This window comes from Quercus lobata, chromosome 11, assembly GCF_001633185.2.
Source record: "Quercus lobata isolate SW786 chromosome 11, ValleyOak3.0 Primary Assembly, whole genome shotgun sequence".
Lineage (NCBI taxonomy): Eukaryota > Viridiplantae > Streptophyta > Magnoliopsida > Fagales > Fagaceae > Quercus > Quercus lobata.
Window position 1 is genome coordinate 3,024,656 of NC_044914.1, and position 14,579 is coordinate 3,039,234.

The following is a 14,579-nucleotide window of genomic DNA, read 5'->3' on the forward strand; positions in this document are numbered from 1 at the left end:
TGAATTCAGCTGGGGCGTTACAAAAGGTGTAAGGTTGGCTCTTGTGGCTGAGGAAAAACGGAAGGAAAAAAGAAAGAAAAAAAGAAAGAAAAGGGAAATGGGTTGGGTTGGGTGTGGGGCAAGGTGCCAATAAATATATTAAAAGAATATAATATATTTGAGTAAAACCAGTTCACAATATTGTGAAAATTTATTGTGAAAATGTTGTGGATATAACACTTTTTGAAAAGAGAAATGCCAAAACCAAATTCTTTTTTACAAAATCTTTTATTAAGAGAGTCATTTATTATTAACATGAAGTAATTATTATTATTATTATTATTGATACTAAGTATGAAATAAACTCCTTTATATATATATACACATTTTGTCAATTTTGGTAATTTACCACTCAAACCACCACTTTTATAAATGCTAGTCAAACACTCAACTTTTTCAAAAAGCACTTTTTAACAGTTTTTACCAAATACTCAGTTTTTTCAAAAAGTCCAATTTCATACCACACTTTTTAAAAACCCTACTTTTTCAAAAAGTATAGTTTCAAAAAGCTAAACCAAACTCACCCCAAGTAATAAATAGTTTTAACTTTTAACTTTTATGGTAAGTGATTCTAAAAAAAGAACTTTTAAATTTTGTCTATTGAGTGTATTAATTTTTATTATTTTAAAGAGAGATTTCTTATGATAATTATTTGTGAGGGTAAGTAGGTCGAGTAAATGAGTTGGCTGTGGGCCGTTCCCGAGGACACCTAGGAACTCGAGGATGGTCTTAAGGTTTATTAAGTTTTGGGATTAATGAGCCGAGGACGAGGAAGTATAACAACAAACTGGTGGTAGTTCCCGAGGAGCCGAGCTTCCTCTGGAAAGCATTGTGAAAGGTTGGAACCCAGACACCTCAGGAATGCTATACGAAAGTAATCATTCCTTTTGTGAATAAACTTCGAGGAAGATAACCAACAACAAAGGAAGAAATATTTGAGAAGAAGACTGCTACTACCACATTAAATACTCTACATCTAACCAACTGGCCCCATTTACGAGGAAATGACACCTGAATAGTGATATCTTAGTTCACAGCTATTCGCAAAACTTCCAGGAGATTTCTGATAGGACAAGCATCCAGGAAATCACCTACATGATCAACAAGTGGAAGGTTGGGATTGAAGATGGAGGGACTATATAAGGGAAAGGCCCCCGTGAAAAATGGGGCATGCAATCAGAGAAGAGAGAAAAGGAAAAAAGAAACATCTTGTATTTAGATAAACTTGAGTTAATATAAGAACACTTCATCCTCGGATTTGAACGAGGAGTGTTATTTCCACTAAATCATGTTTTCTTATCTTCTTGGCACAAACCCAATCAGTTAAGGCTCATACTTGATTTATAGAGTCTTTTCCCTGTAAAATCCACTCTCTAACAAATATATTGTTTTGGGCTTGTTGGGCCATCATCCATTGTTGGTGGGTTGAGGATTTAAATCTAGTCCTTACAATATTAAATAGTCATGTCCTATTTTTATTATTTACTAGTATTATGTCTGTGCGATGCATGGCTTAATAAAAAAATCATATATAAATTAAATGCCTTGATAAAAAATCATATATAATTTTTTTTTTTAAATTTGATGTTAAATATAGATTATTAAAAATGAAAAATTATTTTAGTTAGAATTGAATGTAAAAAAAATGGGGTTTATTTATGAAATACTCTACTAATTAAGTAGTGAGAAAATTTAAACTCTAAATTAATTATTCTAATACATAATATATGTAGTATGTTTGAATAAAATATATTATACATTATTAGGTAACCACCACAACATGTGTGTATTTGTCTATATATATATATGAGAATTATTTATCAAAAGAAAATAACTCATGAATCTACCTTTCTTAAAAGAGTTTAAAATTTTTCCTTCCAAATTCATAAAATGCAAGTCCTAGGCTTCTAGCTCATAATAAGAGTAAGACAACACAAAGTATATAAAGCAAAATGTCCTATAAACAATATAAGACACAATATATATGTATACACGTACCAAAGACATACACTTATAGAAAATAACATTTATACATGGAACAAATTCAATTATTATTATAATTGAATTTGTTGCTCCTTACTCATGAATCAAAATGTAGCTTGGTGAAAAAAAATGGAAAAGAAATACATACCTGTGTAGCTAGAGGAAGAGACGTTTCCTTGGGGATTCGGGGATTCACAATTTGGTGTGAGTTTTATTCCACGAAGAAGAATATATATTATAGAAGAAGATGATATATTATAGAAGGAGAAGATAAGAATAAAGAAAAACCTATTACATATAAAACACTATTTATGTAATTATATATTTTTTTCTTGATAAAATTATATTTGTGGTAGTAGTGTTACTTCATTATCTCTAAAAAAATTTCATATCCACAATCAAGCTTTTGTATTTATCTAAAAAATTAATAAAATAATAGAGAAAAAGTTTATAAGAATATATATATATATATATATATATGTTTTAGAAAGTTGATAAGAATAATTAGGTTGTGTTGTATCTATCTAGAAAAATTAGTGCAAAATTTTCTTTTAATGTAGTTTTGGTCCTTTAGGATAGTTACAAAGCCATCCCATAAAAAATGAACTACATATATACACGTGAAAAGAGGGGGGGGGGGGGGGAAGGTTGTGTTGTTTCTATCTAAAAAAATTATTGCAATTTTTTAGTTGATAGAGTTTAACTTAAACTCAAACTTATGCCTTCCCTCTTATATTGTAAATTTTTTTTAATGTAGTTTTTTTAGGGGTTTCTTTTTTATAATGTAGTTTAGGTCCTTTAGAATAGTTAAAAAGCTATCCCATAAAAATTGAACTATATATATACATGTGAAAAGAGGGGGAAAAACATTTAAAGATTTACCTAAAGACTCTATTTATTATTATCATTGAATTTATTGCTCCTTACTCATGAGTTAGAATGTAGCTTTGGGAAAAAAATGGAAAAGAAAAGAAAAGAAATACATACCTGTGTAGCTAGAGGAAGAGACGTTTTATTCCACGAAGATAAAGATATATTATAGAAGAAGATGATATATTATAGAAGGAGAAGATAAGAATAAAGAAAAACCTATTATATATAAAACACTATTTATGTAATTGTATATTTTTTCCTTGATAAAATTATATTTGTTGTAGTAGTGTTATATATTTGTGGTAGCAGTGTTATTTCATTATCTCTAAAAAAATGTCATATCCACTGTAGGGATGAAGGGCCCAGATAAGGATATTGGGCTGTGGGCCGCATCCAAGGACGTCAAATAGCCCAGGGACAGATAAGTACTAGAGAAGGCAGGTAGATTGTTGGGCCGAGGAGGAGGTCTGGTCATAATGAACAGATGACGTTGTCCGAGGAGCTACCTTTCCTCGACCAATGGAGTGGAAGCCAAAAGTCGGACCACCCATCAAGTACCAAGTAGTGGGCAACCGTGCTTGGAATGATAAGCTTCAAAGAGGGTTGAGTCAACAAAGAATTAAGAAATATTTGTGAAGAAAGCTGCTACCACCGCATTGAATGCTCTGCATCAAACCTACTGGCCGCATTAATGTGGAAGTAATACCTGAACAGTGACTTCCAGCTTTACAACTACCCACAAAGACTTCAGAAATGTGCTGATGGGACAAGTATCAAGGAGATCAGAAATTTGATCTACACGTGGAAGGCTGAGATGAAACAAAGGAAGGGAGTATAAAAGGAAAGGATTCCATTACAGAAAGGGGGATCAAAAAACCAGGAAAGAAATCACTGTGTAACTAAGAACTTGAGTATTTGTATAAGTTCAAGAGAAATATATAAGAACTTACCATCCTCGGATCTTGACCGAGGAGTATTTTTCTTTTTCAAACTATTTGTCTTACTCATTCTAATACCACTAGCCTACTGTGATCTCCATTCTAGCTCATTGAACGTTCAATAGCAGGCCCACTCTCTAACAAATTTATTGTTTTGGGCTCATTGGGCCATTGTCCATACCTCTTGGGTTGTGGATCAAAACGTGTCCTTACATCCACAATTAAGCTTTTGTATTTATCTAAAAAATTAATAAAACAATAGAGAAAAAGTTTATAAGAATATTTTTTTTTTGAGAAAGTTGATAAGAATTGTTGGGGCTCGATGACCGAGGAAAGGGTTGTAGAACTGTAGAGTGGATATTGGGGCATTACATGTCTGAAGAAGGAGGTTACTTGAGGATAAGAGGAGAAGAGGCAAAAGGTTCTTAGGAGCTTCAGGTGGGAAGGATTGGATGAAGAAAGAGAATCATGAGGAGTAGGAGAAGTTTTCAGCAAGAAGTAGCCTGTTGCCTTCACATTAAATAGTGGGCAACAGTTTTATCAGTTGCATTGATGAGGAAGTGGCCTGAATAGTGTAATTCACAGCTAAGCAACTCCTTCTACCACTTTCCTCAGATGTTTAAAAGGACAAGTGTCGCTAGGAGAAATTTGTTAGGTAAAGATGGGGGGTTAGGATGTGAAGTGAAGGGAGCATATAAGAAAAAGATGGTTCTCATAGAAAAGGGGGAGAGACACAAATATCAAAGAAAAATGGTAACAAGAAGAACATTGAGAGAAGAGAGTAAGTAGTGTATATTTCTGTGTATCATTGGCTTCCTCGAGCAATCTTGCACTTAGACATTTGCTCACATATTTTATAATATTACACCTTTCTTTCTTATTTCCATCCTTGGGCAAGGCCCTCTCTTATTGTTTGATTCTCTCTCTTACAAATCTATTGATTTGGGCCATAGTTGAACTGTACAAACCCACTTTTCTAGGTGGGCTTGGGCCACCAAATTTTTTGGCCCTTACAAGAATAATTAGGTCGTGTAGTTTCTATCTAAAAAAATTACTGCAATTTTTTCCTTTAATGCAGTTTAGGTCCTTTAGGATAGTTACAAAGCTATCCCATAAAAAATGAACTATATATATACACGTGAAAAGAGGGGGGAAAAAAAAAGGTTGTGTTGTTTCTATCTAAAAAAATTACTGCAATTTTTTAGCTGATAGAGTTTAACTTAAACTCAAACTTATGCCTTCCCTCCCATATTGTAAATTTTTTTTTAATGTAGTTTTTTTTAGGGGTTTCTTTTAAAGTTTTAATGTAGTTTAGGTCCTTTAGGATAGTTACAAAGCTATCCCATAAAAAATGAACTATATATATATACACACACACGCGCGTGAAAAGAGGAAATTTTTTGATATTTAGAATTTAGATTGTAATCAATTTAAGATTTTTATCAACTTAGAAATTATAGGAGAAGAAAAATTATATATATTTTTTAAAATCTAAAAATCTAAAAAAATTTCTACAATTTGGTGAAGCCACTTGGCGCAACCACGATTTCTAAACTCAACTTTATTATATAGTATATGATATGATGTTTTAAGAATCAAATCTTGGAAGGAAATCATTTGATGTATATCATTTATATAAAAATATATAAAATAACTATTGGGTTTATTAATTTTTATATTTTAAAGAGAGATTTCTTATGATAAATAGTCCTTCTGTCCTATTTTATTATTCATGTTTTAAAATCAAACCTTGGAAGGAAATCATTTGATGTATATCATTTACATAAAAATATATAATTTTTCACAACTATTTAACTTTCTCAACAGAAAAAAAAAAAAAAAAAACTTATTTATTTAAAATTTATTAATAATTATATTGGTTTTTAAAATAAATTATAGAGCACGTTAAAAAAATAATTTTGAATAATTTGGTACATCCAAAACGAAATAAGCCCTTCTATATAAAAAAAGTAAAAATAAATAAAGCCTAACAATTTAGGACAAGAAGTAATATCTCAATATGTGATATGAAAATCCGAAAAGGACTGCTTTATTTCATTACTCATATGCATGGGTCCATGACCATATTTATTTCATAATATTGCTGGATTGCACAATCTGGAGTCTGAACGCTTCAAGTGGGAATGGGTTTCTCTTTTCCATATATGACCAATTCTCTCATGCATTGATACACAGTCCAAGATGTATTGTCGGATACCAATCATTTTGTGTGGTAGGCCAAGAGTTATTCGTTGAAAGTACAATAATTTTGTATTGTCGGATACCAAACCAAAAGATCATATCAAAACTCAAAAGCAAATCGTAATCACAAAGTGAGAAAGAAAATGTTGTCAGATAAGAGAAACTGAAACAAGATATACGGCTTGTTCGTACTGAGGAGAGTCAGATTGGTTTTCAAAGTTAGGTCACTAATGCATGTGACCAGGTCAGATCAGCTCCAATGCGTGGCAAGCAATGAAAATGTTAGATGTCTGAATGAACGACAATAATATGATAAATCTTTATTCGGCTTTCTGTCAAGCTTAGGCCCTTTACCATGATAGCCTTTTCGGAGCTGCGTCTACAACTCAGTTTTCTTTCATCACCCATGTGAGAGGAGCAGACCTGTGAAGGTAAAGTGTGAATGAGAACTTACATGAAAGAGGAATGAAGAAAAAAGGTCGATATAAATGAAAAGTGTTAGAGATATATTTAATGGGCTAATATATTTCTAACAAAAAGAGAGAAGAACAATTAAATATTGTCGTGAGAAAGAAAATATTGTCAGATAAGAGAAACTGAAACAAGATATACGGCTTGTTCGTACTGAGGAGAGTCAGATTGGTTTTCAAAGTTGGGTCACTAATGCATGTGACCAGGTCAGATCAGCTCCAATGCGTGGCAAGTAATGAAAATGTTAGATGTCTGAATGAACGACAATAATATGATAAATCTTTATTCGGCTTTCTGTCAAGCTTAGGCCCTTTACCGTGATAGCCTTTTCGGAGCTGGGTCTACAACTCAGTTTTCTTTCATCACCCATGTGAGAGGAGCAGACCTGTGAAGGTAAAGTGTGAATGAGAACTTACATGAAAGAGGAATGAAGAAAAAAGGTCGACATAAATGAAAAGTGTTAGAGATATATTTAATGGGCTAATATATTTCTAACAAAAAGAGAGAAGAACAATTAAATATTGTCGTGAGAAAGAAAATATTGTCAGATAAGAGAAACTGAAACAAGATATACGGCTTGTTCGTACTGAGGAGAGTCAGATTGGTTTTCAAAGTTGGGTCACTAATGCATGTGACCAAGTCAGATCAGCTCCAATGCGTGGCAAGCAATGAAAATGTTAGATGTCTGAATGAACGACAATAATATGATAAATCTTTATTCGGCTTTCTGTCAAGCTTAGGCCCTTTACCATGATAGCCTTTTCGGAGCTGGGTCTACAACTCAGTTTTCTTTCATCACCCATATGAGAGGAGTAGACCTGTGAAGGTAAAGTGTGAATGAGAACTTACATGAAAGAGGAATGAAGAAAAAAGGTCGACATAAATGAAAAGTGTTAGAGATATATTTAATGGGCTAATATATTTCTAACAAAAAGAGAGAAGAACAATTAAATATTGTCGTGAGAAAGAAAATATTGTCAGATAAGAGAAACTGAAACAAGATATACAGCTTGTTCGTACTGAGGAGAGTCAGATTGGTTTTCAAAGTTGGGTCACTAATGCATGTGACCAGGTCAGATCAGCTTCAATGCGTGGCAAGCAATGAAAATGTTAGATGTCTGAATGAACGACAATAATATGATAAATCTTTATTCGGCTTTCTGTCAAGCTTAGGCCCTTTACCATGATAACCTTTTCGGAGCTGGGTCTACAACTCAGTTTTCTTTCATCACCCATGTGAGAGGAGCAGACCTGTGAAGGTAAAGTGTGAATGAGAACTTACATGAAAGAGGAATGAAGAAAAAAGGTCGACATAAATGAAAAGTGTTAGAGATATATTTAATGGGCTAATATATTTCTAACAAAAAGAGAGAAGAATAATTAAATATTGTCGTGAGAAAGAAAATATTGTCAGATAAGAGAAACTGAAACAAGATATATGGCTTGTTCGTACTGAGGAGAGTCAAATTGGTTTTCAAAGTTGGGTCACTAATGCATGTGACCAGGTCAGATCAGCTCCAATGCGTGGCAAGCAATGAAAATGTTAGATGTCTGAATGAACGACAATAATATGATAAATCTTTATTCGGCTTTCTGTCAAGCTTAGGCCCTTTACCATGATAACCTTTTCGGAGCTGGGTCTACAACTCAGTTTTCTTTCATCACCCATGTGAGAGGAGCAGACCTGTGAAGGTAAAGTGTGAATGAGAACTTACATGAAAGAGGAATGAAGAAAAAAGGTCGACATAAATGAAAAGAGAGAAGAACAATTAAATATTGTCGTGTGAAGAAACTTTGGTTGGATTGGAACTACAAATCAACAATTAGGTTAAGGCATTGGTCCAACTAAACTGCACAGCCAAAAAATGCTTTGGCAAATTCCCCCACAAGAGTCCTTCCTTATTGCAATTTGGGAATGTATAAATAGGAAACTTTGGCAAAAATAATTTAAGAAACTTTTTATGATAAATTGAAATGTTGTAAAAAAATTCATTTTTTTATAAATTTTTTTTAATGCTTTATTAATGATTTAATGTATGCCTTCCATTGCATTTTTTTTTTTTTTTTTAATTGAAGGGAATTTGAATCATGCTATAACAAAAATTTGCACAATTTTTGTCATGTGAGTTTTTTATTTTTTATGTATACATGGTAAGTTGTGAGTAATGGGTAAAGTTGCGTAAAATTTTTTGTAATCCTAAGAGAACTCACATCAATGGGTGTATAATAGAAATATATATATATATATATATAAAATTTACATATTTTTGTATAAAAAATGACCTACATCAATTAGTGTATAATTGTGTAAGTTTATAAGTTTTTGAATTAGTTTAACTAAATATTTGAGGAGATTGATTTTTTTTTTTTTTTTTTTGAGGAAATTAACATGGATGCTCTAATACTATTAGATAATCTCCTAAAATTTTTTAGCATTTCGCAAAGTTGCTTTATTTATTTTAAAATTTTAAATCTCTAATAATTCTTTTTCCAAATTCAGTGCCCTTTTGTGGGCTGTCATTTTTAAGACCCTCGACCCCAAGGTATATATGCGAGGTTGGGCCACTGTCTTATTTGAGTTTACCTCATTCACAGTCATCTTTTGGGCTCTCTCATACACGTGAAATTCTATATGGTTCATTCATGTCTAGGTAAAAAAATGTAAAGCTTGTAAGGTTAAAATCCAGCCCAAATTTGAATTTTTTTGATCAACAACCGTAGGCCTTGGTCACTTAGGCCTAGGACCCCTTAACAGAGAGGGGAATAAGATTGCACATTATAAAAAAACTAGGAGCTTGCTCATCCGTTTTTTTTTTTTTTTTTTTTTGACATAAATTCTTCTAGTTTTCTACTTCGTGTATAAGGTGGTCAAAAGTTGCGGCTGTGGGTCTCCTATGTGTATTTAATTACAATATTGCCATTGAGTTATGAGTTATGGAAACAGAATTATCGTTTGCCAAACAACCTTTTTGTAATGAGTCCCACCATTTTTGAGTTATGAGTTATGAAAATTGAAAATTGAGTTACGGAAACAGCTAAATCAAACAGCCTCTAAGCAATTCTATTATACAGTTACTCAACATGGCAACACCATAACTCATCAGCACTTGAAATAAATTATAATTTGTATTAGTAGATAATAAATATATACACATTTATAAATAAATCACAATTCAACTAGTACACGTCAAATCTCCATAAAAAAAGGGGTAAATTGTAAATTATACTCCTGAAGTTTGGGGTTGTTTAGATTTTACACCTCAAAATTTTAGAACTTTGATTTTACATTCTGAAGTTTGATTTCATTAATAATTCACCCTACGGGTTAGTTTTTGCTGTGAAGTGATACATGTGCATGCTGACATTACCAAATCAGCCTTAAACCGTATCGTTTTAGTTAAGAGCAAGAGCGGACCTGGCATTTAAAAACAACCTCTAGTTTTGTTTTTTTAGAGATAAGAGATAGATAACGCTCTAGTTTTAATGACTCATATGCTCTGATCTTGTCCAGTTACAGTGGAGGCATGGAGAATGATTGATATTTTTCATAATTCTCAATCCATGATTTATGTTTTTTATAATTCGTCCCTTTTTATGAGTAAATAGAATCAAGTAAATAATTTGAGAAAACTAATGGAAAAAATAAAATACCTCAAACCAACGGTAACACTCACAGCATTAACAACGATGACTCTCGCAGCCTCAACTCAACTTCACACCAATCCCAATCCTAATCCCAATTCCCTCTTGCTCTTTTCCAAATGACGCTTCCAAGTTTGCGAGTTCCGCGTTTTCCGGTGCCAAAGACTCAAACAAACAACACGTAGTTCACTCCGTTCCAAATTCAAATTCAAAGACGTTTTTTTTAATCCCAAATTTCTCAATTCCCTTCCATCAAATTCATCGCTCTGGCACTTGGTTGCGCCTCCAGTTTTGCTCTCCACCAATCGAAGAATCGGTGGAGACTTTGAACAATTCCAATAGTAGGGAATGAATTCCCTTCATTAGTCCGATGTTGATTAACCGATTCATAATCCTACGATGCCCTTCCTTATCGTTCGCCGAAAGTGAAGACGTGAACGAGACGCTAGTGAAGGAAGACAGGCATATTGTGAGGTTAAACGAAGGAAGAATGGTGATGAGGAGTGAGATTGAGATTGAGATTGACGCTCTGTTTGTTTTAGCAATGATGTTTTATAGAAAATGAGTCATTTTTCAAAAATCATTTTCTATAAAACTATTTCATTTTCCAATGTTTGGTAGCAACTTTAAATGAGTTGAAAAATAATCTCATAACTTCCCTTATTTAGTTTGCTGTGAGATAGAGTTGTTTTCCAAAAAAAATTAATGGAAAACAATGTCTAAAAATAAATCATACTTTTTATGTTGGCCAAAGATAGTTTTCCTTTGACTTATTTTTTTTTTATGTTACCAAACATTGGAAACACAGAAAACTATCTTTACACAAGATTTTCCATCGAAACAAATGGAGCGTGAGAGTGGTTTGGAATTGGAGTTTCAGAGAGTTTGTGTTAAGTACAGAGGATGGAGGAGTGGCTTCGTTGGATTGGCCGAAATTGGACTTGTAGTCCGTTTTAGCTTAATTTAAGCTAGGTCTGCACTTGGTCTTCACTTAAACGGTACCGTTTGAGGCTGATTTGTCAAAAATAAAATATGTCAGCATGTACATATGTCACTTAACAGTAAAAACTAATAGTTGGAGATGAATTACTTATGAAATCAAACTTTAGGGTGTAAAATCAAGTTCTAAAACTTTGGAGTGTAAAATCCAAACAACCCCAAACATTAGGGGAGTAATTTGTAATTTACCAAAAAAAATAAGAAATATTGTAGACAAATTTGTTCAAGAAAAAAGAAAAAAAGAAAAAGAGGACAAACCTTACATGATTTCTCTAAATAAAATACCCCACTTTTGGGCTTTTACTTAAATCCTAAAATTTGATTGAATGAGTTTACCTCCACATAGATGCCGATTAGGAAAGTTATTGTTAGTAATATTTTTAGGTCTATCAAATGAAGAGCATTCACATCCTACTCTTTCTATCATCTTTTAGACAAATTATTGATTATACAAATTAAAAACACCATCTAATTAAAAAATCTTCTCTCTCTCTCTCTCTCTCTCAAAACACAATTAGTTAGGAATATTTACTCCTTTCCATCTTAAATCTTCACTCTCCTCTTCAAATATACACAAAATATCTGTCCGTATTTCATAAGGATGAATAATGATTTAAAAAGGGATTTATAGACATAATAATTATTAGACCCAGGGGCAGCTGTGGGATGTAGATAGATGCTATAATGTGTATAGTAGAAATTCTTGACCGCCAATTGTGAAAACCATAGGTTGCCTCTTCAAGTTTAAGATAGATATAGAAGTTACGGTATTCCACTACGTGGATGAATTTAACAAAGTCTTTAGAATTGTAAATATCGGATGAAAAAATTGGAATCTTGAATAAAAGCAAGAGGCATGAGTGAAAATTTCAAAAAAAAATAAAATTGAAAGGAATCGTTAGAATAGTATTATAGTAGTGGTGGCTCTGTTAAGGGTAGTATCTCATGATTAGCAATGCCACCATATAGGGACAGACCCAGGTGGGGTCCAAGGGGCCCTCGGGCCCCCCTGGGTCCAAATTTTTTTTTTAGTTATAATATTTTTCATTTTTGTAGTTAGGCCCCTTCCAAACCTTAGGCCTCATTTCTCCACAATATGCCTAACTAACTTCACTCAAATAGTAACTATCTAACAAAAAAACTTGACAAAAATAATAAAAATATTCACAATGTTGATTGTATTTTAGCAAAAAAAAAAAGAAAAAAAAATTACCACCAAAGAACCAAAAAATTATGTGTTATTAGAGAAGCTAAAGCCAATTTTTTTGCAACTACAGTAAACTGGTATAAATACCAGTTGACTGTAGCAAGTTGTTAAAAATAAAAAACAATATTATTAAGATTATAATTCTTCCTTCAATTAAAAAACTCAAATTCTCTCGCTTCCTTTATTATTTTATTGAATTGTTTATATTATTTTAAATGAAGTTATAAAAAAAAATAGAACATTTCATATTGGGTGTATTGTAAAGTGAGGTGGTAAAATAAATAAAGTAAATTTTTGAGGTACTAAAAGCTAAAGTTTTAGCACCATAAATGTGAATGCTAAAATAAATTCTCTCGCTTCCTTTATTATTTTATTGAATTGTTTATATTATTTTAAATGAAGTTATAAAAAAAAATAGAATATTTGATATTGGGTGTATTGTAAAGTGAGGTGGAAAAATAAATAAAGTAAAATTTTGAGGTACTAAAAGCTAAAGTTTTAGCACCATCAATGTGAATGCTCTAACTTCAACAAAAAAAAAAAAAAAAAAAAAAAAAAATCCTAAACAGCCTAGTATTAAAAAAAGACCTTTTTCTTTTTTTTTTGTTGTTTATCTTTGTTGGTAAATGATTTCATTTTAATGTATTTAGGAACAAAGATTTTGAGTATTTATAGTGCCCGTTTGGGTAGAGCTGAAACTTGCGTTTCAGCTCTACGTTTTCCTACCTTTTTTTTTTTTTTTTTTTCTTTGCACGTGAACAGTAAAAGCACTGTGCAGGGGACAAAAAATACTATTCATGCACTGTTTACGTACTGTTCATGCACTATTCATGGGTCCCACGATACTATTTACACATTTAAAAATTATTTTGCTACAGTGTTTTCAGTTTTCAGTTTTCAGTTTCAGCAACAATAAGCTCAATCCAAACGGACCCATAATTTCTTAATACTATAAAGATGCTTATTTGGATTTTTTTTTTCTTTATACTCCTGTCCCTGCTAGTTTAAAATCCTAGTTCCATTCCCGCCACCATCTTTCTCAAGCGAAAAACATCACACTCGATGCCTTGGTGTAGGATCTGGGGGTTACGGTTAGTAGAATACACTCAAAGGGCACTTGTCCCTAGATTTGGCTATTATGGTTATTCAGAAAAATTCTTACACGGCCTAGTGGGTCTCCTACAAAATCATTGTGATGCACACGATGACAGACAATCACCCGCACAAGAGCTAGAAACATCCTTCCTGCATGGAGGCTAAACCCTAATAGGCCATATGGTATAGCTTCCCATAAATTGGAATTGGAATGGCCTATCGTGAAAAAACTGGAAGAAATTTTGAAAAAATAATAATTTTTATATAAGATTGGAAAAGAAAGACTAATAATAAATAAATAAATAAATAAATACCTTCACTACAACAAAATATATTTTCAGTGATGAAAATTTTCGTCACTAAAACATTATATATATATATATATATATATAAAGATTAGTTTTCTTATATAAGTTCTTTTTTTTTTTTTTTGATAAGAAGATTCAAATATCTTATAAAACTTCAGAATCATTACAAGCAATATCCTGAGAACACGCGTCCTCAATCAAGTTTGGAGTTTCCTCCAACCATACAACAAAATCACCCACATATTTTGCATGTTGGGCTAGGATGTGGGCTGGCCTGTTGCCTTCCCTTTTAACATGACAGAAAGAAACAAAATGGAAATTGTCTAAATGGGCCAATATGTTGTCCGTGATTGTTTCGATAGATGCAGGGGCCTCTGAAATTCCAGATAAGATATTCTTAAGTGTGCTGGAGTCGGTCTCAAAATACACCTCTCTAAACCCCGCCTCCCCTGCAAATTGGACCGCAACTTCCATAGCCTTCGCCTCTGCTTCCAACGCTTCCAGGTTGGCAGGGACTCTCTTGCTCATAGCAGCCAAGACCAAACCTTGCGAGTCCCTTAGCACCATTCCCGCCCCCATAGCCCGAAGGTCTTTGAATATAGCCGCATCGACATTCATTTTGTACCTAGGTGGTTCTGGAGGAAGCCACCTGACGTGCCGCTCTGGACCAGACAGCAACACCCTTTCTTTTGCACCCCTAAATTCCTCCACTATAGCAACTGAGCTCCTGGCCAAAGTGTTACCTGACCGACTCACACCCTCGTTACGAACGGTGTTCCTGTCCTTCCAAATTTCCCAGCACATGGAGATGGTTTTTTCCAT

The 14,579-nt window shown here is 32.9% G+C and overlaps 1 protein-coding gene across 1 annotated transcript; it reads right to left on the reverse strand.

Annotated features, from left to right (window-relative positions):
- Window positions 1-13,901: 13,901 nt before the first annotated feature.
- On the reverse strand, window positions 13,902-14,579 carry LOC115968497. The gene has a single exon (XM_031087907.1). It carries the CDS (start codon window positions 14,577-14,579, stop codon window positions 13,902-13,904), a length of 678 nt encoding a protein of 225 aa, XP_030943767.1.